At 45.8% G+C, this 24,986-nt stretch overlaps 1 protein-coding gene across 1 annotated transcript; it reads left to right on the top strand.

The window, feature by feature from the left end:
* The first annotated feature begins 5,898 nt into the window (after positions 1 to 5,898).
* BEND3 (BEN domain containing 3) lies at positions 5,899 to 22,949 on the top strand. The gene is made up of 3 exons (XM_004673744.2): positions 5,899 to 5,935; positions 6,390 to 6,589; positions 20,684 to 22,949. Exons 1-3 carry the CDS (start codon positions 5,899 to 5,901, stop codon positions 22,928 to 22,930), a joined length of 2,484 nt encoding a protein of 827 aa, XP_004673801.1. The 3' UTR covers positions 22,931 to 22,949.
* The last annotated feature ends 2,037 nt before the right edge of the window (positions 22,950 to 24,986 follow it).

The raw sequence follows: 24,986 nt of genomic DNA, 5'->3' as shown, positions 1-24,986 counted from the left end.
GCCCCAAAGCACAGGGCAGGGAGTCAGGGCCACTTCCCCCAAGATTCTAGCCTGCTCCTCACCTTTCTGAGCCTGGTCCATACCCATAAGCAAGGTATCGCTCTGCTTCCTGTGGGCTTTAAAGTTAGACGTCAGTTTCTTCACTCGTAGGAGAATAACATAGGGTTGTTGGGCAAGTGTAGGCAGCTGCTTCGAGCTAGTCTAGACCCCCTTGAGGTTGTGAGGTTGCACAGCGCGCCACAAGTGTGGTGACTTGGCTGAGCATAGTGAGAGCTGGAAGGGAATGCTCCTTCAGGTTCTTGCTGCCCAGGGCTACTTCTGTGCCTCTCTGTACCCCCACGCCCACCGGACACTTCCCCTAGCCCCTCAGCACTGCTGGCCCGGTGATTTCCTTCTGGAAGCTCTTTAACATGCTTATGTTTTCAGCCCGCTCCTCTCTCCTCGCAAAGAAACTGTTCACGCCAATCCTTGACTCAAGATTTTGTTTTGGGGGACTGTAAACTAGGAAAAGAAGAGAGAAATTCCCATGATGCATTAAGTGAAAAAACAAAATAAGGAGCCAGAATCTTAAACTTTTTTGTCTTGGGATCCCTTTATATGTTTAAAAATTATTGCGGACCCCCGAGCTTTTTTTATTTTATGGGTTATATCTGTCAGTACTTACTGTGTTAATAACTAAGATGGAAAAAATGCCAAAATAGTAATTTTTAAAATTCTTTTAAAAATAACCATAATTGAATACAAATTAATGTCAAATTTTTAATGGAAAATATTTTCAAAAACCATTTTTAACAAACCTCCTTAGTATCTGACTTAATAGAAGACAACGGAACTTTCCCAACAGCCAGGGTATTCCGTCTTTTGTGAAACAGCCTACCAGTAGCTCTTCGCACCTGCAAGGGAGGAAAGCGCAGTAACAGCTGGTGGCGCTATCAAAGCACTTGTGCTCTCAGGACCCCCGGGAAGGGTCATGGTACACTGGCTCCATCAAGAAAAAAAAGTTCTCCCGAGTATCATTTGCTGTGGTATAAATGCTCCCAGGCCAGTTCCAAGAACTGGAGAGACACGGTCCATTCAAGCCCCCTAGAAACCAGCATGGCACACCAGTGAGCGGAGAATCTCACTCTGAGAACCACTGGCACAGAATCTCTGACATACAAGAGCAACTCGCTTGCCTTCAAGAGAGGAAGGTGGTGGCTTGAGGCCCATGGGCTTTTTAACCACGCATCCTTTTACGCCTTTTGATTTTGTTTCATGTACATGCACTACTAGTCAAAAGAAAATAAAACATTTTAGCACCTTCCCAAATTATAAACTGAACCGTAATTTGTTAAGCTGTCCAGCCTTTTCATTTCTGCGTGCCGTCTCGGCGCTGGCTCTTTCTGAGTGCCAGTGGGTGGCTCCCCCTGCTCGTGCTCGGCTGCCCCTTGTCTTCACGGGCTTTCTTCCTTCAGCAGCATCTATCTCCTCCTGCCTCGGCCAGGTGCAGCCCTGCTTCAGCATGAGGTGTAGAGGGAGCCCCAGCTCTGCTGCTCTTTGCGTTTATGAAGCCAATTTAAGCACCTCACCCTTTGTAACATGGTATGTGAGGGGCTGGAGCACCTTGTTATTTCTGAAAATTTAAAATTGTCCTCCCTTCTGTACATTTTGCAAATTGAAGGCTTTTTTGATGACATTCTGATCTTCCTTCACCTATGTGCCCTGCGTGGAAAACTGAACATTTCCCATCTCCCGCTAGGCAGAAGAATATTGGTATGCATTTAAATAAAATTATATATACTCCTGCAAACTCTGCAACATTTAAAACCTTTCTGTACTAGTGACAGTCACTTTGCCTGAGGCATCCTAGGCTATTTTGTTAAAAACAAACAAACAAAAAATATATATATATATATAATGAACATTTTTACTTATTATTAGGGAGCCACTGGAGATTGGTCCTGTCTGAGAGTTACCCTGCGGTTTCATTGCATGCTCCACAGATCTTATTGACAGACACCCCTTAATTCATTTAAGTCTTCTTTTGGGTTGTGGAGGAGGGGGATCTGAGAGACTGGAAGGACCACCTCTTGAGAGAGCTGATTTTTTTTTTAGGGACAGGTGAAAGCCCAATTTGAGATAAGTGGTGGGAGGAATAAGCAGAGTTCGAAAGGGGGAGGAGGTTAAAATGAGAAATTCTACATACACCACCAGGGAAAGGAGATTGTAATCCTAGCAGCCCAGAGCAGGGTGCAGGCAGGAGCTCCTCCGGAGCCTGTAGTTACGTAAGTGAAAGGAATTTCTGAGGCATGCGCAGCAGGCCCGCGCTCAGTGTCCACCAGGATCGGAACCCTGTGATCTTCATCTGGGCAGAGAACCAGGAAGTGGAGATAACAGCATGATACCCATCCCCCCGCTACCTTGGGGGTTCTAGGGAGTGACCCAGTCATCTCTCTCCTAGAAACTTCTGTACTGTGGGTGGAGTCTATTTATGAGCAGAAAGCAGACTGGTTTTCCAGGTAACTGCATGGAGATGAAAGGAGATGTGGTTGTTCCAGCTGCTGTTGGACCGGGAGATCCACGGCTGGAAACGGGCACCTGTATCTTGAGAACTTTAACCGAAGAATGTGTTTCGTCTCTCAGGCAGCTGATGGGAGCTACAGACAGACTGTTTGAATCCTAGATCTGCTTCTGAGTAGCTCTGTGGCAATGGGCAAAGACCCTGCCCTCCCTTCTCTCCTTTTTTCCTTCTAATATTCAGATATTTTTATTTCCTTAATCAAACTATTAGAAAAACATTTTTTTTTCCAGCAACATATGAGTATAATTGAGAAAATTGCACATATTCAAGTTTATACCTTGCTTTCTTTTGGTAAATTTGGTATAAAATAGCTGAGGATAAGAGGGAGGGGGACATGAAGTGGCCATCTTGGCACCTGGCACACATGCATGGCTACAGATGTAAGCGAGGACCCTCATCTCACTCTCCACCATTAAGCCAGATGCAGTTGTGGGTTTTCCAGACTTCGCTAATGGGAAATCCCCCGCCTTCTCAGTGAGCCTGCTGGCTGGGGGGGAAGGGCCCACCATGCTGTGTTCTGGGTTACTTCTGTGCTCATCTAGCATCTGTCACTAGTCTATAACTGAATATGGACATGTTTTCCAAAGCAGATGCACGCTGGGCATCCTCAGTGCCCAGGAAGTTGGTCGCTCCTTCCTCCCACCTCACTCCAGTGAGCCTCCCCAGCTGTCCCTCTGCCTTTCCTCCCACCTGCAGGTGGCTCAGGTGTGTGCCTGTCATCCATTTTTGACATGAGAATCATGGGGGTGTCTGGAATTCAGGTGCAAAATTGCCTGCTGTAATGTCACATGGTGGCAGTTCAGAAAATATGCTTCCCGCTCACCAAGTCACATTCCCAGCCGTGACTACACCCAGCACTTGACCACAGGCCCTGGCTGTCAGCCTTGGTGGATTCAGCGCCTGCCTTCTGCGCTCCCTGCTGCTCATTATATGGCGGCCCCCCAGAGAATTATGGTTGGGTGGCTAACGTGATGTTAGATAACCATCCAGTCTTTGCTCAGCGCTTGTGGTTCTGTCTGCTGTTTTCATCAACCCCTGTTTTCTTCTCGTGTTTGCTCATCCTTCTAATGCCTTCTGCTTAACCAGGATCTTTGGGTTTTCTTTTTATCCTATCATGATGTTTTTTTCCTTCAAATAAACCATCCACTGTCTTTTTCCTTTCCTACCTCTCTCTAGAATGTGTCTTTGCACTACACACACAGCCCTTTATTTGTTTACCCCCTTTTAGGCTGCTGCATCTCACCTTTGCCCTTGATGTAAGGGGCTAGTTTATATGTGGCAGGGTCCTCCAGGACAGTTGGCAAGCTTTGGCGATCCGGGGGAAGCCTGAGGAGGCTTGAAAGACCCCTGACTAGACCAGGAACCAGGGTTCGGGAAGGTCAGCCCTTCTGTCAGAAAGGAGGGTGTGCTGAAGCCCCCAAGTGCCCATGCCTCTTCCCGGGTCAGATGGTGCTAGCCAAGGCGAGGTTTGAGCCTCGGAATACAGTGGAACTTATTTTGCTAAAATCTACCTCTGGTAGAATATTCCATTGGCCCCTTAAAGTTGACTTGTATGTTTTCCCTCAGTATCGCCATGTGTGAGCTATGCCTTTCTGATAGGAGATTGTTTGCTCAGTAGGAATTATTTTCAGTGCCATTTAACTTTCCAGCCTTACTCACTCTGAAAACTAACAATTCAGGAATGGAAGGAATTGTTTCTGTCTTTAAGCTACTGTGACATACTGAAATTAGCGCATCGCATCACAAACGTGATGCAAGTGTGGTAGGTGAATCTTTTTTTAATAGTTTAAATTTTCATCATTTTGTGCATTTTCCCATCTCAGTTGTAATTCCCGTGGGATAGGTGAATTTTTTATCATGCGTACAGGTCACCTCGACAGCAGCTCTAGCTGCCTCCCCCCATTATTCACCTGTCTAAAGCTGGCACCATACCTATTGATGCTCCATGGCTATTCGATAAATGACGAATAGGTAACTTCTCTCTTCCTTATAAATATTTCTAGGGCCTCCCTGGTGGCGCAGGGGTTAATGACAGCTCTGGCAAGCCATGGCCAGCCACTGCTGCCCGAGTTGGATCCCAGGATCCCAGGCCGGCCAGGGAGGTGACCAACATGGCGCAGGAGACCTCTCCTGTCTTGTCCATTGCTCCCAACTCAGTCTCTGGTGAATCCTCTCACTTGCCCCACACCTCTGGCCTACACTGCAGTTCTTGTATGCATAAATAAATAAATCTTTTTAAAAAAATACATTTCAAAAGAGCTAATCCTGGTTCTCATGTACTCTGATCTTTAAAGTAGGAGCTCTGCAACTGCAGGCAGTTCAGCCGTTGTGGCAACGGTGCCGGCAGTGCGGGCCTCTGTGCTCTTCTCTCCTGTCGCCTCCCACTTACGCCGGACACCTGCACGGGCACGTCGTGTCAGGGCCATTCTGGCTGGGTTGATGGGAGCAGTGGGGGCTAGGTCTCCCTCCTCACCGGCCACTACTACTTCTCCCCTGATTCCTTTGAGAAAATCAAGTTTCTCCAAAACCCCAGTTTGGGTAATGTCAGGGAAACGAGGTCTTTGGATCCGATCTTGTGGAGTTTGAGAGCTTAAAAAGCCCACTGTGCCTCTTTCTCCTTGTTGCTTCTGAAAGAGGAACTAAGCCAGCACCATCCAACAAAAATAGGATGCAAACCACATATGTAATTAATTTTTCTAGGAGCCACATCTTTTAAAAGGTAAAAACGACTTTAAAATTTTACTGGGCCCTATATAGCTGAAGAGTTCAGTATGTAAGCAGCATAAAAAGTACTGAGGTGTTTTCTGTCCTTTATCTACCCGTATAGCATGTCTGCATTTGGAGTAGCCACATTGCAAGTTCTCACTATCCACTTGTTAGGAGAAGCTATCCACATGGGAAGCACATTTCTTACTCACCCACCTGGAGTCCTAAGGATCCACAGCTTTCATCCTCAGCTAACCTTTTCATTTTGTGGCTGTGAGGTTTATAAAGCATGGACTTAACAGGACATTACCCAAACTGGGGTTTTTGATTTTCTCAAATAGCATTTCCCTCGCTCAGTAAGTGGCTCTCTCCATCAGTGCTTTAAGATGCGCTCTGCCCACATAAAGCCTTGGAAAAGTATACCCAGCAGGTGCACCGAAGGCCTGGCTGTTTCTGAGCAACTGCAAACAAGAATAAGAGGATGTGATTTTCCATGATGTTGCAGAGCAGTGTCGATTTAACCTTCTATTAACCAGAACCAGGGTGGGGAAGGCGAAGGAATTTCTCATGGGTAGAGAAATTTAAGAAATAAATCGAGACTATCTTTGTCTTTTCATTTAGTGGAACAGAAGATGAACTCAACTGATTTCAGTGAAGATATAGAAGAAGGTAAAGAAAAAAAAACCTTTAAAAATGTTTTTCAAATATATGAATTGATACAATCATTTGGTTCAAAAATATAAAAAGAAATATAATGGAAAATAATCTTTTTCGTCCCTGGGTCCCATCCCCCTCTAACCACATAACTGTTGTAAATATTGTATGTATCTTTCCAGACTTATTTTTTAAAAGATAAAATATTTGTTTCTTTCCCTTTATCTCCTCTTCCTCTACACCCCATATAGAAGACTTTTACCACTTTTGAAATAAATGTTCTGGGAACGTACTTTTATTGTATGCCACTAGTGTAGTGCGATTAAAAATTGCTTTGGAAAGCCCAGTTTTATTGTGACTGGACATTATTATCTTAGTACTGTCAGAGTGTTCCATAAGCAACCTGTTGCTCAGGGAATCCTGCTAATCTGTGAGCCGCCCACTGAGCCCTATTTCTTCTCTGTTACAGTTCTAAAAAATAACATTGTGAAAGTGGAGACGGAGGCTGAAGATGCTGCCCTGGATTGCTCGGTGAACTCCAGGTCTGAGAAACACCCTTTGGACACTGTGTTCACTGCCCTTCATGACTCCAGCAAGCGAAAGCAGCCGAGCAGCGACAGCCAGGCCGACTCGGTCCCCAGCGTGAAGCGGAGGCGACTGATTCCTGAGGTGAGCCTCCTCTTCTGCTGTTTGCCTGGGCTCAGAGCTGCCCTTGCACTGGCTGAGTCTCTCTGCTCGTGGGTATTATGCACAGGCTGAGCCCGTAGGCATGAGAAGGTTTTGTATAAGCTGTTCCATTTCTGACTCAGGTTTGTTTGTGTGTTTCACTGAAATTCTGGTCCAGTTTGGATTCATTATGAGGTAAGGGGATTGTTCCTAGTGCAATTTCTTTTGAGTCCTTTTTTTTTTTTAACTCCACAGAAGAAACAAGCCTACCACATGTCCACTGTACAGTTACATAGATACTCGTAGAAGCTGAAGGTATACAGGTTTTTCCCTAAATCAACTCATCTTTTTGTAAAAACTTATTGAAGTAAGATTGTTTAAAACCTGGTAGGTTTCAGCATTATAACATGTGTATTTGTGCACCAAATGTCCACCACCGTATGCTTCCTCTTCCCCTTCAGGTAGCCACTCTGTTTTTACAATTTAAGAGTTCCATGTATTTCATTGATCATTTGTTTCATCCCTTTATATTCCACACAGGAGTGAAATCATAATGTATTTGTCTTTCTCTGGCTTATTTCCTTAAACATAACTAACCTGTTGAGTCTATCCCTTTGTCTGCCACAAATGGCAAAATCTCATATTTCTTTTGTAGGTGTGTATACTCCGCTGTGTGCAAGTACCGCGTCTTCTCTATGCACTCGTCCATTGATGGGCCTGTAGGTTGTTTCCATATCTTGACTATTGTAGATAGTGTTGTAATGACCATAGTCGTGCGGATTTTTTTAAAAAAATGATTTATTGATTTATGCACACAGACCTGGGGTACAGGTCAGAGGTGCAGGGGCAGTGAGAGGATCCACCAGAGGCAGTGGGGAGCAGAACAGTCTGGGTCAGGAGAGGTCTGCCGCACAGACCGAGGCAGGCGGGGATCGAACTCATGAAGAAGTGGCTTTAGCTTCTTTGCGCTGTGCTTTAACCCGCTGCGCCACCAGGAAGGGCCTGCAGATTTTTTTTTAATTAGTGTTTTCATATTCTTTGATTAAATACTTGCAAGTGGAATAGCTAGATTAAATAAAAAATAGGGCATTTCTAATCTTATCTTTTTTAGGAATTGCCTTACTATTTCCCTTATGGCTGCACCAGTTTACATTCCCACTAAGGGTGTATAAGAGTTCATTTCTCTCAGTATCTTTGGCAACACGTGTTGTTTCTTATCTTTATTATATCAGCCCTTCTCAGAGGTAAGATGATAGCTATTTGTGGTTTTGATCTACATTTGAACATCTTTTCATGTGCCTTTTCACATCTGTGTGTCTTTTTTGAAAAAGTATTTATTCAGATCATCTACTCACTTGTAAATTGTTTTTTGCTGTTGTTGAGTTATATGCATTCTTACATATGTTATTGCCCTTGTCAGAAAGGCAGTTGTTTTATTCTTTTGTATGTGGTTCTCTTGACTGAAGAGACTTTCCCACTGTATACTCTTGGTTCCTTTGTCATAGGCTAACTGTCCATCTATGTGTGGATTTATTTCTGGGTTCTCATATTATTCCATTGATCTCCATGTCTATTTTTAGTCTAATAGCACATAGCCTTGATGATTATAGATTTATAATATAGTTTTGAAGTTGGGCATATGATACCCCCTTTTTTTTGTTCTCTTTTGGTCACATAAATTACTTTGCTATTCAGGTCCTTTTGGCTCCACGTAAATTTTAGGATTGTTTTTCTATTTCTGTGAAATTAATCTTTTATACCTATTAGGGAAACTCATCAATACATTTTTTTTTAATAATGGGGAGAAAGCTTCATGCCTCTTATCCCTTAATTATCCCTTTATTTTCTTAATCACCTGCTGGTTATATTGAGCTTTGGTAAATTTTGAGAGAGAAAAAATGGAAATGACAGAGCTGCCTACCTCTTGTTGCTTGTAGTCTAGATGAGAGACAAGACATGTACACAAAACAGTTAACACTGAGGAAGAGAAGTAATTCTAGGAAATTTTAGGAGATGAGATGTCTGATCTGAGAAGCCTTGTCAGCGGTCTCCCCACAAACCAGCAGATTACACCTTAAACTCATAGGGCAGCCCCCAAACTCCCAACCCAGCTACATGCACATGCATGCACACTCTTTAAAGGACCTTGAAAAGCATTTCAGACTCCAGAGTGCTAACCATTACACCATGGAACCCACTTTTGAGAAGCATTTTCATTTTGTTCTTTTCTGTGTAAAAGAGCACACATTTTCTAGATCCATTACCTTTTACCAGAAACACCTTGAGGTATTAGCCAGGGACTCTTGGTTTGTTGGTTTATTACCCTCTAGTGGGTGTTAGGGCAGATCCAAATAAATTGAAATTTTATGGATTTGAGAGACTTAGTCTACAATAAGTAAAAAAATCTCCAAAAAGGATATATATATATAAAATATATATAAAAATATACATGTAACATATATATGTTTATGTAGCATTACAATAAGGACTAATTACACTTCACACCATAAAACATTGGATGATAGATAGATTTTTGTATTTTTCTGGGTGTTTTTCCAAAGTTTTATTGAAATGTAATCCATATACCATTCACCTATTTAAATATCAATTCAGCAGCTTAAATCGTTTAATTCAGTGAGGGGTTTTTATACCTTCACATTTATGGAAACATGAGTGGAGGAGTATTTGGGTTGTTTCTACTTTTTGACTATCATGAGTTATACTGGAGTGATACATTTTTAAAATCTATGATGCTCGGGGGGAAAGGTGAGTTTTTTACATACTTAAGACAATTTTTTAAACGATTTATTTATTTGTGCATACAATAACTGAGGTACAGGCCAGAGGAGTGGGGCAGGGGGCAGTGAGAGGATTCACTGGAGACAGAGTGGGGAGCAGAACAGGCAGATTGACAGAAGTGCACTACTGAAGACTCTGGCAATCTAAACCAGTCACTTGCTGCATACCTGTGACTCTGGGAAAAATTTCATATGTGACAGAAATTCCTGGTACAGTAGGTAAATGACTTCAGATTAAAAGGCAGATTCTTGGCTGCTGAAACTTATTGTGGCAAATGAAAGCTAAAAGGTGGTTAACAGAACAGCTTGTTTGAAAAACATGTAAATATTTGCTTTTTTGTTTTGTTGTAAACCACACTTTACTATTATTTTCCCTAATTATTGATACCTAGGTTTCTTCTACTTTCTTATTATTACAAATAATGCCACAGAGGTCATCCATAGCTAAAAACTCAGGACCATTCTGTATGTGTTTCCTTGAGTTAGATTTCTGAAAGTTATTCTGAAAATGTGGAACAGTTTGAAAAACACTATGTTAAGTTCCTAAAGGAACTTCTTGAAATTTTTCTTCTGAAAAATTTTCACATTTCTGCTTGTGATCAATTCTTCATACTCCTTCAATCCATGAATAAAGCCAGAGTTCAAGAAATGGAGCATAGAATTTATTGGTTTACTTTTACTAATGTGACAAATTACCCAAAACTTAGTAGCTTAAAACAACCACAGTTGTGTTTGTCCACAGTTCCATGGGTCAGCTGGCAATTCTGATGTGGCCTGACATGTTGAGACTGGGTGGTCTGGGGTGACTGCACTTTCTTACCCTCTTGGAGGCTTGCCCAGGCCTGCTCACGTGACGTGGAAGAGTTCCTGGGAGCAAGAGAGGGCATGCTCCTGTGCAGACACTTCTCACGCCTCTGCTGGCGTCACACTTGCTAATGTCCCTTTGGCAACAGTCATGTGGGCAAAACAAGATTCTGCGGAAAACACACTCCTCCTTCTGATGGTGGGAACAACAAAGTCCAAAGTCCCCTTGCAGAGGCTGTCACTCAACCATAGGGGCTGTTTTTGTAAACAACTCACCACAGTGGGGAAGAGCAAGCTCTCCTGGCAAGAAGGTATTCTTAACCATGTGTTGGCTGGGCTGTGGCTCAAATGCTGTCACTCTAGACTTGCATTCAATATATTTTTTTTTGTTACAGCATCATAGAGAAAAGAGCTTCTCCATGTTCTTTGGGGCAGAAAGGGAGATGGAAGGTTTTTATGATTTATGTTTTAGCTGTCTTTTACTATATGAAACAGTCTGAGCTCTGGCATTGGGCTCGAACTGCATTGAGACTCATGGTGGAAGGGCTCATCGAGCAGCCCCCAGACTGTGTGATGGTTGCAGAGTCTCCATAATCGGCAAGGCAGCAAGCCTGTGTGGCCAGAATGTAGGGTCTTATCAGGAATTCTGGCAGGTTGAGAGAAAAGGGAACTAGAAATGCACTAAATATTTCTTTTCTTAAAGATTTATTTTTTTATGCATAAAAGAGCTGGGGTATAGGCTAGTGTTGAGGGTTGAAGGGGTAGAAAATGTACCAGAGACAGAGAGGGGAACAGAACAGGCAGAAGGACTGAAATACACTGCTGAGGGAAGCAGCGGGCGGGTCAGGAGAGGTCTGCGGTGCCATGCGGGTCACCTCCCTGGCCTGGGAGCCACCTTGTGCTGCAGTGACTAGTGAGAGCTTGACCTATACCAGCAGGGAGACCCTGCACTAAATATTTCTAATATGGCTTGCTGTATTAGATTTACATGTTCTAATTGGTCTATACTTACTTTCCAGTAGAAATAGATAGGACAGAGCGGCACTTTTTTTTTTTTTTTTTTAAGATAAGATTTATTTATGTATGTATGCAAGAACTTGGGTACAGGCCAGAGCTTTTGACTCCCTCCTCCTTCCATCTCCCCTTGGATTTTATTTTGAGTGTTTTATTAGCTTGCTCATTTTCTTTTGTGTGTAAAAGTGAGTTGCTATTCCTGCCCCACCTTTTTGCTCTTATAAACCTTTTGAAAGTTTTGCGCTTGAAAGGTATCATTGAATTCAAAACCATATTCCCTTTTAAAAGTTTAGTGACCTTTTTCCCCTTTTAGAAGTTTATATCAATAAATCAGTAGCCTCAGAACCCTGGGGACGTTTAATTCATCATTTTAATGAAATTATAGTATATGATTCTTTTTCAGAATGATGTTGGCCCTAATTCAGAGTGAATAGTCCTTTATTTCCCCCCAAATTTTCTATGCTCCTCCTTTCATATGCAGCTTTCTGAGGCACTTTGACCACTGGGACCAGAGAGCATAAACCAGTGATTACCACAAGAAGTGGAAAAGAAGTGTATCATGAGTCACCAAGTACCTACTCATTTATTTCTCTTAATGAATCCATTATTTCATTTACTCTATATAAAAAGACAGGAGAGAATGAATATTTCACCAGACAGACGAGGAAACTCAAGCATGTTAGTTAAAATACAGTGTCAGGGGCCCTCCCTGGTGGTACCAATGGGTTAAAGCACAGTACTGTGAAGCTGGCCACAGCCACTGCAGGAGTTCCATCCCTGGCCAGGGAGGTGACCCACAGGGCACAGCAGACCTCTCCTTTCTCACCTGTTGCTCCCCTCAGCAGTGTACTTTGTCGATCTGCCTGTTCTGCTCCCTACTCTGTCCCTAGTGAGTCCTTCCACTGCTCCTACACCTCTGGCCTGTACCCCCTGTTATGTATGCATAAATAAATAAATCTTAAAAAATAATAATAAATAAAATACAGTGTCAGGATGGGGGGGGCAGCCTGTTCCTATGTGCGGTCTCAGAAGTGCTCAGGAATATCCCTGCCCCTGCTCCCCATGGAGAGGGGAGCCTACCCTGCCCAAGCATCAGTCAACACCAGCATGAGCAGGGAGACTGGAGTCAGTAAGAGGGGGCTCATTATGGAACTTTTGGCCAATTACGTCACCTCTCAGATGGTGGTGACAGATAACAATCACCTCATTGGTTTCTTGTGTGAATCAATAACTCAAGTAAGGAGCTGGATGCAGGACCTGCCCCAGCAGCCTTGAAGAGTGTTTATCTGGTACCCTGCCCTTCATGTCACTCCCTGTGGTCAGTACTCCACTGCCTGCCTCCATATTTATAAGAATGAAACTGGCACAGAATTGCTGAGGCGATTGGGAGCCCCAGGCCTGAGCATCCTCAATTCTGAACACCATCCAAGTCAGTACACAGACCACTTTCCTACTTCTCTGCCCAACCCCAAGGACAGGGGAGGTAGGCAGATTGAGTAGCAGGCCTGTTTCTAGAGGTGTGCATCACACTCAAACTTATATCAGTGCTGGGACTTGCTTATGAGTAACATTTAGTGCAGTGCTTAGAAGAAAAAATAAAACCTTCCTCCAAAAATATCTCACAAAAAGCTGTATAAAGACTTATTTGGTGCCCTCACTGGAATAGGCTTCATAGCCAAATTCAGCAGATGTGAGAGGCAAGTAGCCAACATTTTTATTGGTAATCATCTTTGTGCTCACGAAGTGGGGATGATATTGAAGAACTGTGTGCCAGGCAGACGTTAGCTTTGTTTTCCTGGGTTTTGTTTCTTTTTAATCCCAGAATGTCATCATGGTTTATTTTTTATCAGTGGAACAGAAACGCCCTTTCATTCATTCAGTGCAGATGTACTTCCGGAATTCTTCCCAAGTGTCAGTTTCTGGGACACTGGGTGCCCCAATAACAATCCCCAAAGTAGGGCCCTCCCAGGTTGCACAGTGGGTTGGAGCACAGCACTGTGAGGTTCTCTGCAGCCACTGCAGCGTGAGTTTGATCCCAGCCAGGGAGGTGACCCGCATGCTGTGGCAGACCTCTCCTGTCTTGCCCACTGCTCCCTTCAGCAGTGTATTGCAGTCAGTCTGCCTGTTCTGCTCCCCACTCTGGTGAATCCTCTCACCCCAAACCCCACACCCCTGGCTTGTACCTCACTTCTTATATGAGTAAATAAATAACTGAAAAAAAAATCACCACAATAAGCAGGTAGGTACTGTGTCCATTCCCATTTTAATGACGCTCGGGGAAGTTAGCATTTCCAGGCCTGCCCACTTCAGAATTGCACTTCACCACCGTGCTGGTCACGCTAAAGGCTGATATTTATTTGTAAGATGCTGTGTCTTTGAGGATGCCCAACCCTGACACTATGTCACCCCTTCTGGCCTTTTCCCCTTCATCACCGCAGGCTCCTGTTTCTTCAGGCGTCTCGGCATCTTCATCCTCCCTGCACTGCCAGCAGTGTAAGATGGCCTGGGTCAGAGCCACAGGGGCAGAGATGGCATTTGGCTTGTGTCCCAGGGTCTCACACAGTGCCTGCCAGATGTTGAATGCTCAGCAGTATTTGTTTCTCTGTGGTAGAGAGCTCTTCCATACTTTAATGCCAACCACATCTGGTCACTTAATGTGGATGATGATGATGATGAAGACAAAAAGTGTGTTGAAAATGAACATGGTGTATATCATCCCTCTTCCATTATTTGGAAGGGGTGGGTTGGGCGGTAATACTCCCTGGGGACATGATGCCACATTGATTCTTGACTCCCTACCCTTCTAAAGATAACACCACTTCTTTGGTATTCCAATTTGCTGACACCACTTGGCTACTCATCATTTGTTCAACTGAATTTAGCAACTGCTCTTGGATTCAGCATCTGAAGATGCCTTATGCTTCGAACATCTCCATAATCACCCAATCCTTTGGATTTCACTGGGTTACACATGGAATCTCCTCTAAATGGTCTGGTTACCCCAGTTATAACCCAGGTTCTTTCTATGCAAATTCTTCAGCCGAAAGCACTGGATATCTCTCCTGAGTCTAAAGATGCCAGTGGTGGCATGAAGTGCCCGATCCAGCCCACGGGGAGGCTGGCATTGCAGAGCCTGAGCTGGGCAGCAGAGTTCCCATATGGTTGGGAGATGAACCTCAGAGAGTTGGGAATGGTGTCAGCCAGACATCCAGTGCCAAGTAGAACAGATTTAAAGATTTCATGATACTCCTAGACAGCTGAGCAGAGATTTTATCAGCAGCAGCATATGCAGCCAGCTCATCGCTGTCTTGGTAGCATTTGTGGAATTAATTGAAGCACCCAGTTGACAGGACACCAGGGCGGGGATATCTTAGAACCTTCTCTTTCGTGTCTGTTTTATGCCTTGTGTTGGACTGTAGGACCCTATCGCCTCCAGGAATGAGGAATGTTGCCCTCTACTGGGACTCTTAATTTAAATTTCATACAAGCAAATAGGCCAAAACTGTTTCTGTTGATGGCGATGTTTTTCACATGCTTTGTAGAAACTGAAGTATTTTTATTAATGAGGCTGGATATTGAGAGTCATAGAAGGGGTTCCAGTTCTGGTGTACTCTAGCCTGCTGCCTACGATAGAAAGGTGGGGGACTTGGCAGCTCCTGCTTGTTAGTGTGCAGACCGTTCACCCAGAAGCATTCCCTGTGCTTACCATCTTCCCTGCGTCTTAACCGGGACGGATGTGCCTTTAGAACATTTCCTCTTACTGCAGGCCAGATGAGTTTCTGGTGGTCTCTCTGTAGGGAATCTTATTTAAATGTACTAGTGGGACCACTTGTTATAAAGCAAACCCTTTTTCTGAAATCACTCCTAAAATAGAATTTTTTTTAAAAGATTTATTTATACATACAGAACTGGGGTATAGGCCAGAGGTGTGGGGGTGAGAGGATTCATCAGAGATAGGGTGGGGAGCAGAACAGGCAGATCGACAAAGTACACTGCTGAGGGGAGCAGCGGGCAGGTCAGGAGAGGTCTGCCGCACCATGTGGGTCACCTCTGGGGCGGGCAGGGATCGAACTCATGCTGAAGTGGCTTTAACTTCTTAGTGCTGTGCTTTAATGATAAGCATTATAAACTCAAACTTCTTTATATTAGGAAATCATGGTAATCTCATGAGCCGTGGAAACTCCAAAATTATTTTGGGGTAATAGAAGTTAGCTGTAAATGGCTGAAAACCCAATTTATAGTCTAAGAATTAGTAAGTAAGACACTTTGAGTTGCTAGGGCAATCCTTTTCAACAGTTAAAAACCACTTCACAGATAAATACAGTTCACATTTATGGGCTTGTACGAAGATAGGTGCAGAAGAACAAAAACAAAACTAAACTGACCAAATTTACTGTGCACATCGCACCCTGATATTTTCTAGTTCCTTTTTTCTTTTCTCTGTCTCTCTTTCCCCTCTTAATTCCACCTTCTCTTTTTTCTCTTCTCATGCATGTCATGACCCATTAGTCTCTGTCATCATTTGCTAGTGCCCTGCCTCTGCATTGGGGCAGAGTGTAAATTCTTCCCGCCTTGCTTGTTCCAAGTTTCTGATGGATGCATAGTTCCTGCTACTTCCCAGCCCTCCCTTTCTTATTCTCTGCTTTCTGCCCAGTAACAAAAGAACTGTAATGGGTTTAAAGCCTATTTCTGGCATAGTTACCCTGAACTTCTCCCCTGACCCCAGCATTTAGGGCAAACAGACCTCTAAGAAGTACCTGTCCTTCTTATTTCCTCGATGAAAGTAGTCATTAGGACCCTCCCTGGTGGTGCAAAAGTTAAAGCACAGCATTGTGAAGCTCTCCGCAGCCACTTCAGCATGAGTTCGGTCCCTGCCTAGGGAGCTGTCCCACATGGTGCAGCAAACCTCTCCTGACCCGCCCACTGCTTCCCTTAGGAGTGTATTTTAGTCAGTCGGCCTGTTCTGCTCCCCATTCTGTCTCTGGTGAATCCTCTCACCTGCCTGTACCTCTGGCCTGTACCCTAGTTCTATATGCATAAGTAAATAAATCTTAAAAAAAAAGGAAGAAAGAAAGTAATTATTATAACTAGTTTAATAAAAGGCCCACAGTATTACCTGTGCTCTGGCTTGGAAACAGTGTTGTATAATAATCATATTTAAATAATACTTATTAAGCATTTTCTATGATTCAAACCCTAATTTAGTGCTTTATCTAAGTCACACACAGGAAATTGAGGCATAAGAAGTCACATGAGTTGCCTGAGGATGCACCCCAACAGTTGTTGAGCTTCACCCCTCCTGACATCATGTTGTTCGTGAAGCTGGCAGTCTGTCAGAACAGCTTCTCTCAGCATGTGTATAAAAGTGGGGGAGAACCTTGCACCCCTTTATCATTCACACAAGTGGTTAGGTTGGCAAGCTTTGATTGAACTCTGTTTCCCATACATATTCCTATGGACTAGAGGTAACTCTCTAATTTTTATGGAGCCTCTCAAATTAACTCAGGTGATACCTCATCTGGTACCTCTCTACATACTTTATTGTACTTTTTGGTATCTGTTCTCTGCACTTTATTGTTAAAGATTTATTTCTTTATGTATATAAAAATTGGGGTACAGGGCAGAGGTTCTGGAGGACAGGGGAGAGTTGGTGAGAGGATTCACCGGAGACAGAGGGGGAGCAGAACAGACAGATCAACAGAAATACACTCCTGAGGGGAGCAGTGGGGACACAGGAAAGGTCTGCCAGGCCATGTGGGTCAGCTCCCTGATGGGGCATTGAATTCATGTCGTTGTGGCTGCAGAGAGCTTCACAGAGTTGTGCTTAGCCCCAAGCACCAAGGGAGACCCTTTCAGCACCAGGGAGACCCCTTCAGCACTTTTTTCCCAAACCTTCTTCAACCAATAAGCTCACTTCAGTGCAGTCTTAGTTCCTGAGAGCAGGACAAGAGATAGACTCGGGAATGATTTGCCCCTGTCCCGTAACGATCACACAGTATGAGGAGGGTGGTTGGAGCTCAATGGGGAGCAGGGCAGGTGTCAGGCCCCCACCCCTAGCATGCCATGGCCCTCTGTTCTCAGGAGCATCGTGTGTGACTGGGTGGGTAGAAGAGTGCCAGGTGCCTCTGACCCTTTTCATCAGCTTATGCAAACTGAAGACTCCATCAGCCATTCTGTGTGATGATTGAAGTACTTACAGGAATTCCTTTAAGATTCCTAAGAGTAAAGCATCTTCTTATACAGTGGTTGTTATCAGCAGAGATGGAAGAGAAGAAAATAACCTTTCTCAAACATGAATCAGATTATTCTGTTATCTAAAAGAGAGGTTCTAGGAAGTCATTTATGAATTTAAATGAAATAGAACTTTGAAGTTCAGAGGAATCAAAGTTTTATGTGTTAATTGGCCTCCTGGGCTGTTTCCCCCTTGGGCCTACCTTTCCCAGCACCACATTTCTTACCTACCACTACACATCTAGCATCTTGAACTTGTCTCTCTTCCCTTCATTTTTGTAGCTATAGGGGAAACCAGCTCGGGTACTATTTTATACCTGCACTGGTTAACTGAAGGCTTACAAATGATGCTGGCTCTGAGAGCCAACACTGTCTCCCAGGCCAGGGCTACTCAGAGAACAGCACCCAGAACTTGTTAGAAATGGCAGAGGTAGGAATCAGAAGCTGCAGTCTAATAAGACCCCAGGTGATTCATTCATATACTACAGTTTAAGATGCACTGGGCTAGACCATGCTAAGCCCACCCCATGTCCCCCAAGATGTGGAAGAATCCTAAGGATGCACTTTGTTCTGGTCTATCCTGAAGTTGCCTGGGGCACATATATGTCAGTGGGAACAAAGTTTGCTGTCAAAGAAAGCTTTGTGCTTCAAGCCTGCTCATTCCCTTGACACTTACTTGCCATTTGGCTTCTGTGCTTAACTCAAAATATATTCCTGTCAGTTTTAGAGTCAAATTCAACATTTGTTAAAAACAGCTTTATTAGTGACTGAAACAATGCATGTCACGTATTTAAAGTGCACCACTTGACATGTTTTGACATAGATGTGTATACCAGTGAGACCATCACCATGGTCAGGATAACCAAAGTGTCCACTGCAGTTTGCCACGAAATTTCCCTCCTGCCCCCTTGCATCCTCCCTCCACACCCTGATAACCATCATCTGCTTCTTGTCACTATAGGTACATTTGTATTTTCAGTAATTGTATATGAACGGAGTGATACAATATGGTCTCTTATTTGTCTGGTTTCTTTCACTCAACATAATTATTTAAGAGATTCATCTTGAGAACCATGTATGTCACTCCTGTTGCTGAGTGGTTTTCCTCTATATGAATATAACCCTGTGTGTACATACTTACTGATAATAATTTAGGTTCCCAGTTTGGAACTACTGCTTACAAGTGGAGCTACTGAGAACATTGTTATAAGTCATTGTGTGATCATGTGCTTTAGTTTTGCTTGATAAGCATGGAATGGACTTACCTGGGTCATAGGGTCTGTCTGTGTCTAATTTTCTTAGAAACAGTACTTGCCAAAGGAGTTAAACCATTTTATATCTCCACCCAGCAGGGTATGAGAGGTCCATTTCCTACACATCCTCTTTACTTAGTATTAATCTATTCTTGCTTCAAGAACTTATCAGATAAATGATTGACCAGTGTTTTCTGAACTTGTTTTTTATTGTTTTAACTGTATCTTTGGAAGAGTAGAGGTTTTTTTGTCTGTTTGCTTTTAATGAAATCCAACTTACCAATTTATTCTCTCATGGATGGATTGTGATTATAGTGTTGTCTTTTTTTTAGAATTATTTATTTATGCATACAGAACTGGGGTACAGGCCAGAGGTGCAGGGGTGGCAAGAGGATTCAGTAGAAATAGACTGGGGAATAGAACAGGCAGATATGCTGAAATACACTGCTGTGAGGAGCAGCGGGTGGGTCAGAAGAGGTCTGCTGTGTCATGTGGGTCACCTCCGGGGCCAGGGATTGAACTAGCACTGAAGCGGCTGTGGCCAGCTTGCAGTGCTGCGTCCTAACCCATTGTGCCACCAGAGAGGGCCCTGGTGTGTCTAAGAAATAGTTGCCTAAACCAAGACCATAAAGGATTTCACTTATGTTTTCTTCTAAAAATGTTATATTTTGAGTTAGTTTTTATATCTCAGTTTGCCACCATTTTGAACTAATTTTTGTATGTGATACATAAATAGGATGAGTTTTTCATATGTGTATCCAGTTGTTCCAGCATCATTCATTGAAAAGATTATCCTTTCTTCACTGAATTGCCTTTGAACCTTTGTCAAAATCATTTGTTCACATATATGTAAATAAGCCACTGAAAACCTGGCCCTGATTTTGGGGGAAGCCACTGATGAAAGCCTTGAGAACTCTGGGGTCCCAAATGGTCAGGACAATTGCTGTCCAATGACGCAGTGTGGACTCCAGCTTTGGGGCCCCTCAAGGGCATTTCGAGCTTGCTCTGGGAGTCCAGCGAGAGTGGAAGTGTAGTGTGTGCATCCGTGGACAAGCCGAGGAGATCCCAGTCATTTGGGGAGGCTCAGCGTTCTCACAGCATAGGGCCTCTGCTGAGCCAGGCAGCGTTGTGGTGCACAGCAGCACTCTCCTAGATGTGTAGGAGAGACGTTATTTCACTACCTGTGGTGGGTCCTGGAGGACAGTGGAACTTAACACTATGGAATTCTGGATGAGAAAACGTGCTGAACCAGCAAGGAGGCTGACACCTAGGAACCCAGGAGCCCCGGAACCCCATCAGTTCATAGAACCCACAGTTGCCTGGGTTCTAGGAAGTTCTGTGCTGGCGCTTCTCCAAGCCAGTAAAAGATGTGAATCCAGATAGTAGTTGCAAAGGTGGCATACTGCTTTTCTCTGGGCTTTGTTCCTCTATGCCCAGGACTTCTGTGTATCTCAGGGAGCTGTCCCAGGTGGACACACCTGCTTCCTTAGACTCTGGCAGACAAGGAGTTCTACTCCTGAACCACTAATCCTGGGACTGCTTCCTTAGACCCTGGAGACAGCAGGATAGGCCATTGCCTTTTGGAACTGTGGTGGGATGAATCATTGTTTCCACCTGGGAGCAGACTGGGACCTGCGTCAGTGAGGTGGCCCGCACATAATCGAACTGTCACAAGAGCTATCTCCATCTCTAGCAGAATTCTGGCCTGGCCTTGCCAAAGTCTGCTCTGTCTTGTTGGGCCCCATGGGCAGAAGTCCAGGACTGGTGTCCCGGAGGAATTCAAAGAGTGATTTGAACCTCTCTCACAAAGTAGGAGGAGTGAACAGGTTTGGTGTGGGCGTGCTGTGCTGCTGATTTGTATTCATGTTGTGTTCCTGGATAGACGGTGACCCTGTTGCTCACACACTCGAGCCTGCCCTCCTGTGTGTGTGAGACAAGTGCATTATGACTAGTGCAGTAGATCTGAATACCCATCTGACACATTTTTTGTTTTCCAGGCACTCCTAGCAGGCATGAGGAACCGGGAGAATAGCTCTCCTTGCCAGGGCAACGGAGAACAGGCCGTCAGGGTGAAGATCTTGGGCCCTGTGTGGCCAAGTGAGGAGGAGCCTTGCAATGATGTGACCATCCCGTCCTACAAGAAGCCTCTGTATGGCATCTCACACAAAATCATGGAGAAGAAGAACCTTTCCGCAGGGGATGTGCTCAACACATACGAGCTCTTTGAGAAGGCAAACCCCAGCAACAGCCCCTCACCCCTGCGGCTGCTGAACGAGCCGCAGAAACGGGACTGTGGCAGTGCCGCAGCGGCCACTGATGGGGATCCCAACATCTACTTTCTGATCCAGAAGATGTTCTACATGCTCAACACACTCTCCTCCAACATGTCCCAGCTGCACAGCAAGGTGGACCTGCTCTCCCTGGAGGTGAGTCGCATCAAGAAGCAGGTTAGCCCCACAGAGATGGTGGCCAAGTTCCAGCCACCCCCAGAGTACCAGCTCACGGCTGCAGAGCTCAAGCAGATCGTGGACCAGAGCCTGTCTGGGGGTGACCTGGCCTGCCGCCTGCTGGTGCAGCTCTTTCCCGAGCTCTTCAGTGATGTGGACTTCTCCCGGGGCTGCAGTGCCTGCGGCTTTGCAGCCAAGCGGAAGCTGGAGTCGCTGCACCTGCAGCTCATCCGCAACTATGTGGAGGTCTACTACCCCTCAGTGAAGGACACGGCCGTGTGGCAGGCGGAGTGCTTGCCGCAGCTGAACGACTTCTTCAGCCGCTTCTGGGCCCAGCGGGAAATGGAGGACAGCCAGCCTGGGGGCCAAGTTGCCACCTTCTTTGAGGCTGAGCAGGTGGACCCTGGCCACTTCCTGGATAACAAGGACCAGGAGGAGGCCCTGTCTCTGGACCGGAGCAGCACCATCACCTCAGACCATGTTGTGGACACCCAGGACCTCACCGAGTTCCTGGATGAAGCCTCGTCGCCCGGCGAGTTCGCGGTCTTCCTTCTCCGCCGGCTCTTCCCCGAGCTCTTCAATCACCGGAAGCTGGGGGAGCAGTACAGCTGCTACGGGGACGGCGGCAAGCAGGAGCTGGACCCGCAGCGGCTGCAGATCATCCGCAACTACACGGAGATCTACTTCCCGGACATGCAGGAGGAGGCGGCCTGGCTGCAGCAGTGCGCCCAGCGCATCAACGACGAGCTCGAGGGCCTGGGCCTGGACGGGGGCAGCGAGGGCGAGCCCCCGCGGGACGACTGCTATGACTCCTCCAGCCTGCCCGACGACATTTCCGTGGTCAAGGTGGAAGACAGTTTCGAGGGTGAACGGCCGGGCCGGCGCTCCAAGAAGATCTGGCTGGTGCCCATAGACTTCGACAAGCTGGACATCCCGCAGCCCGACTTCGAGGTGCCGGGCGCAGACTGCCTGCTCACCAAGGAGCAGCTGCGCAGCATCTACGAGAGCAGTCTCTCCATCGGCAACTTCGCCTCACGCCTGCTGGTGCACCTCTTCCCCGAGCTCTTCACCCACGAGAACCTGCGCAAACAGTACAACTGCAGCGGCTCCCTGGGCAAGAAGCAGCTGGACCCGTGCCGCATCAAGCTCATTCGCCACTACGTGCAGCTGCTCTACCCCCGGGCCAAAAACGACCGCGTCTGGACGCTGGAGTTCGTGGGCAAACTGGACGAGCGCTGCCGGCGCCGGGACACGGAGCAGAGGCGCTCCTACCAGCAGCAGCGCAAAGTGCACGCGCCGGGCCCCGAGTGCAGAGACGCGGCAAGCTATGCAGTCAACCCCGAGAGGTTCCGAGAGGAATTCGAGGGGCCCCCGCTGCCCCCGGAAAGAAGCAGTAAGGACTTCTGCAAGATCCCCTTGGACGAGCTGGTGGTCCCCTCGCCCGACTTCCCGGTGCCTTCCCCCTACCTGCTCTCAGACAAGGAGGTGCGCGAGATCGTGCAGCAGAGCCTCTCGGTGGGCAACTTCGCCGCCAGGCTCCTCGTCCGGCTCTTCCCCGAACTCTTCACGGCCGAGAACCTCCGGCTGCAGTACAACCATTCTGGGGCCTGCAACAAGAAGCAGCTGGACCCCACGCGGCTGAGGCTCATCCGCCACTACGTGGAAGCTGTGTACCCGGTGGAGAAGATGGAGGAGGTGTGGCACTACGAATGCATCCCCAGCATTGACGAACGGTGCCGCCGCCCCAACAGGAAAAAATGCGACATCTTGAAGAAAGCCAAGAAAGTGGAAAAGTGACGGGCACCCTGGGACTGAGGTTCCGTCGCAGCGCCCTCAGGTTCTCCACAGACTCGCACCTTATGTCAGTGGGGAGTGGCTTACTACATTTGCACAGCAAGCACCCTCCGTCCACAGAAAGAGCCTTGCGTTGGTCTCTTGTACTTAGACTTTTGTCCTGTGTGCTCTGGCCGTGCAGCCAGAGTTTGTTGAAAGCAGAGGTCTCGGGAGTAGGGGATCTCTCTCCTTGGCTGTGTGGGCCCCCCCTCCCTTAATAATTTGAAATGCAAATTCAGCAACTCTTGTTCCTCTTACCACATTTTACATCTTCCATTTTCATCAATTTTTTTTTTTTTAATTAAAAAGAAACCCCTTTTTAAAAAAAATCACTGGGCTCGTTGGGGGCCATTTTAGAAGAACTCAAATATTTGAGATGAGTACTGTAAGATGATTTCAGTTGCTTGGATATTTTTAAAAGATGGTTTCAGGTTTATGAAATTTTTAGAATTGCCATGTTCATGCATGGAGGCTAATAATAGCTTCAGGTGACATAGAGACCTTCTCACTGGCCTTGTCTTTTACATCTGATTTTAGAAGTCAGGATGCCCCTTGGCTGACAGTAAGGGGCCGGAATAACATGGTGATAGTCTTTCTGAACATGGTCACAGTCTCCCTTCCACCAGGGTTGATGTGACCGGCCTGTTTGCTGTTGGCACTTCATAGAACGTTGTGCTCACGCTGTAGACAAGAACACTGGATGATGATGATGATGATGATGATGATGATGATGATGATGATATGAATGTAGATAGACGTGGAAACACGTTCACAGTGTCTTCATTTGAGCTGTGTCCTTCCACTGTCCCCTCCCCCTCCTCATGAGGATGCTGGTTGAAGGGGTGAACACATTTCCTTGTAAAAGCTATATGTGGCTTCTCATTCAAGGATGGGCCCCTTTGGGCTGTTTACTTTCCATGTGGTGTATTTGTACAGAACCCAGTTCCGGGAGCTGTACGGTGACTTCACCACACCTCAGTGTTAGCTCCTCCGTGTAGTGGCACATCCTGATTCCTCAGGGCAGGCCCAGGCCTCAGGCCCTTTTGGGAATACCTGGCATTGGAAGGACACAGGTCATCTCAAATGAGGCCCATTCCACATCCACTCAGAGCTTTCCCCTCCATCCCCTAGAAGTCCTGCTGTCCTGCCTCTGCCCGGTGGCACCGCCTCAGGGTGAAACATCTCTTCCTACTGGTTGAGAAGGTCAAAGTGCTCCAGGCCGGTGGCATGCGCTCCAGGAGTCCAGACCAAGATCTCCCCAACAGGTAAAGTCCTTAAAAACATGATATTTTCCAACCTGGCATTGCCGTCCAAATGCCTAAGAGGGAGAAGGAAGTGGTCTAGCCCACTCTGAATACATACCAGAAACTTGGAAAATTCAGTGATCACATACAAAACCCTGTAGAATGTTAGAGATTTAATAACCTAATGGCTTAATATTTTGCCACCTTAGAAATGCAGAAATAATGGAAACAATCTGTGAATTTTCTTTATACAGCTGATGAGGACTTCAATTTTAGTTGATCATATGATGTGATCTTTACACAGTGGGCTTTCTTGTAGTAGGACAGGATTTTGAGCCATGTGGAGTTACTGATCCGAATTCAGTAAGTTTGCTTTTAATGTCATTTACCGATCATTTCTGTTGAAGCTGCAAAACTAAATTACTGAAATTTTAAAACATACAGGGACTTAATGGCTCTGTCACATACCCAACCCTCCCACATGTGCACATACACGTTTCAGACTGGAAAACCTTTTAAATGAGGTGAAGGGGACCTACATGAATTACAAGTTCAGCCTCTTTGTGCCTGAAAGAAGGGTCTGGAGCAGCCAGGAGATTTGCTTTCCCCTCGCTGGGGCTTTCTCAATGCCTTAGTCTCTTCCCCACGTGCGCCGGTGTGCGCGCAGACACCCTGTCCAAAGACGGCGCTGGCACTCTCACCGTGTCCTTGGAGCTGGGGCCCCGGAATGTGTTCTGGCCTCTAGGACATATCCAAGAGGATTCCAAGCCATGTGA

The sequence above is a fragment of the Condylura cristata genome, unplaced genomic scaffold (genome assembly GCF_000260355.1).
Source record: "Condylura cristata isolate star-nosed mole 26May11 unplaced genomic scaffold, ConCri1.0 scaffold00001, whole genome shotgun sequence".
Classification (NCBI taxonomy): domain Eukaryota; kingdom Metazoa; phylum Chordata; class Mammalia; order Eulipotyphla; family Talpidae; genus Condylura; species Condylura cristata.
This window is presented reverse-complemented; position numbering and strand designations above follow the sequence as displayed.

What these genes read in the sequence shown, in the direction of transcription:
- BEND3 (XM_004673744.2), top strand. Translation starts at nt 5,899, where the DNA reads ATGAACTCAACTGATTTCAGTGAAGATATAGAAGAAG. An exon ending in CAGTGAAGATATAGAAGAAG is followed by an intron (nt 5,936 to 6,389) that starts GTAAAGAAAAAA and finishes TCTCTGTTACAG; the next exon opens with TTCTAAAAAATAACATTGTG. An exon ending in GGAGGCGACTGATTCCTGAG is followed by an intron (nt 6,590 to 20,683) that starts GTGAGCCTCCTC and finishes TTTGTTTTCCAG; the next exon opens with GCACTCCTAGCAGGCATGAG.